Consider the following 2,591-nt stretch of genomic DNA (forward strand, 5'->3'; position numbering starts at 1 on the left):
CAGCCGCTACCTTATGGGTGCGCACATGGTAAAACCCCCGCTCCTATGCAATAGCTCGCAAACCACATAGGAGAGGTAACCTGCACTAGGCATCAATTTTAAATGGACTTAAGAAATCTTAACCAAAACAATCCCGAGTAGCGTATTGGACTGGGGTGGCCTCAAGGGACAAGTCCATTTTGACAGCTCTAATCCTAAGTAACTACGGAGGTCGAGTAGTTTGACTTGTATAAGAAAGAAACCAATATTTATTCTTCTTTCTTTACATATAAGTATAATAAATTTCATACAAAAAAACTTTAACACCAATAGATAACATAATAATCAAGTAAAAAAATAATTATAGGCGTAAAAAAGTGAACTAACATCCATAAATAAAATGATACTAAAAGCGCAATTATCACGTTCCATATCAAGCATCGTAACGTGAATTATTGACGATTGTAATTAAATCTCTCTATCTTTTAACCAATCAATCCGATCTTTAAGTTAAAGCTTTATATTATCAATTAGTGGATCTTAAATCCTATTTACTCACTTGATTGAATTGTAATATTATTAAAGCATGTTAGGTAATCATCAAATTAACAATTGCATCGCTATTATGCATTTATCTTATTTGATATACATTACTTGAGTAGAGGATATATGCAAAACAATATTTCTACCTTCGCAAGGTAGGAGTAAGGTTGCCTACACTCCATTCTCCCAGTTTCCACTAGTGCAATTACACTGGGGATGTTATTATTCTTAAAGGAGAGAGGTGCATTTCACATGAAAAATTTCTCCTCTTTTACTGTTAAAAAGTTTCACAAGAGACTTAATTATCAGTGACTTCCCAACCTATAATAGCATAATCCATAAGAAGATAAAATGTAAAACCCAATGAATGACATCTAACCAAAGCAAGCATGTGCTTGCAACTTATTTTCTTTCACAGTGGAATTAATTGCAAATGCCTATAAGTCTCAAGAAATAACTATTCGATTAGCAATACTAAAACTTTGAAATTACTATCTACTTAAGTGGGTACATCACACATATTATTGCCTAAAAATCTGTCAGGAATAGCGTAAAACAGTTGACAACCCAAGCACATAATGATATACAGAATTAAAATAAAAATTAAAGAATATGAGTACCTTGGGATTATGTTGCTTATTGTTTTCGTGGGAAACACCCTTCTTTCTCTCATTGGACTTACATTTTTTCTTGGCGGTAGGACCAGATTGACGTGATCTGTGAGATTGGTGCGACTGTTCTCCATTGATAGCCATAGCAGAAAGTGAAAAATTCTCTGACTGAATCGGCTTTCTGCGTTTCCAATTGAAACCCCCAAAAGAGTGGGAATATCGAATGCGAAGAAGATACTGGAAAGGGTTTAAAGAAGAAACTGTTTATGGAAAAGGGTTTAACGGCATAGTAGTGCTAACTGTTAAAATATTACTTACTTTACTTATTGTAAGTCATTTTTTGTTGTTTATTAAACTTTTTTTTTTAATTTTGAAAGTGTTCGGGAAACATAAAAAGTGTTTTTAAGAAGAAAAAAAAATAGGGTGGGAAAATTTTTAAAAAGTTAGGTTTCGCCAACTTATGATTTTTAGCTATTAGCTTATGGGGAAAAAAAAATTGGCCAAAAAATTTGATCAGAATATGGCTAGAATAGTATTTTACCTATGTTATTTTACTTTTTAAATCATTTTTACCCTTTTAACTTTAATACCTTTTAACTAAAAAATGAAGAAAAAATCAGTTTATTTTAAAATAAAAAAGATATTATAATTTTTTAAAAATTCTGGCCAATTAGCATAACTCTAGCTTACAAACCACTTTTAAAAAGTCAATCCAAACCCCCTAAATTAATCATATATCATATATAAAAGAAAATCATACGCCCGCCTACATGCGCCACCACAGGCTAGAATTCTCTTTTAATTTATTTATTTCAAAACTAGCATTCTTCTTTCATTAAAAGTTGTGACTTTTATGAAGAGTTGCGACTTTTATAAAAAATTGTGACTTTTATGAAAGATTGTGACCTTTCTGAAGGGTTGTAACTTTTCCAAAAAGTTGTGACATTTCTGATAAGGCACAATAAGCATTTGTTCACATTACTTTTTGTTGTTATAGAAGATTTCCTCTCATTTTAAAACAATGAAAATTTTTATCTTCTTCTTATGCACAGTTAAATATTTGTATACTTTGATCATGTTGAGTGCTCACTGACACCATTGTTTTTGTATCAATATACAGGTGAATAAAATCATTTTCTCTTCAGAAGATTTATTCCTTTAAACCCTGGGTACTAAAGGGGGATAATTTCCTTAAGGGGACATTGTATATTCAGTGGGCCCGAGTTTTTCCATTTTGTTTCATTCTTCTATTAATTATTGTTCTTGAGTATATGTTTTAAACTTTATTGTTTGTGTTGTTTGCAAAGTTATTGCTATAAGTATTTGTTAATACTGATTAAATAACACACGTTAATTGAGTATTCACGCAAGTTTTCTCTACTGAAATTGTTGAAGGTACGATAAAATTTTTTTTAAAGATGTATATATTACCATCTATTGAAGACAAAATTCAAATTT

At 30.9% G+C, this 2,591-nt stretch overlaps 2 protein-coding genes across 2 annotated transcripts in view; both read right to left on the bottom strand.

The window, feature by feature from the left end:
* Positions 1-1,334, bottom strand: part of LOC125861281 (uncharacterized) — a 49,835-nt gene extending 48,501 nt beyond the window's left edge. Inside the window, exon 1 of the mRNA XM_049541218.1 lies at positions 1,143-1,334. The gene's annotated coding sequence lies outside the window, so the exon portion shown is untranslated. The remainder of the gene's footprint in view (positions 1-1,142) is intronic.
* LOC125856524 (uncharacterized) overlaps positions 1-2,232 on the bottom strand; it is an 18,398-nt gene extending 16,166 nt beyond the window's left edge. Inside the window, exons 1-2 of the mRNA XM_049536118.1 lie at positions 2,202-2,232; positions 1,205-1,393 (exon numbers count right to left, since the gene is read on the bottom strand). Coding sequence (XP_049392075.1) covers positions 1,205-1,393; positions 2,202-2,232 — 220 coding nt within the window. The remainder of the gene's footprint in view (positions 1-1,204; positions 1,394-2,201) is intronic.
* Positions 2,233-2,591: the final 359 nt, after the last annotated feature.

Source organism: Solanum stenotomum, chromosome 1 (genome assembly GCF_019186545.1).
Source record: "Solanum stenotomum isolate F172 chromosome 1, ASM1918654v1, whole genome shotgun sequence".
Lineage (NCBI taxonomy): Eukaryota > Viridiplantae > Streptophyta > Magnoliopsida > Solanales > Solanaceae > Solanum > Solanum stenotomum.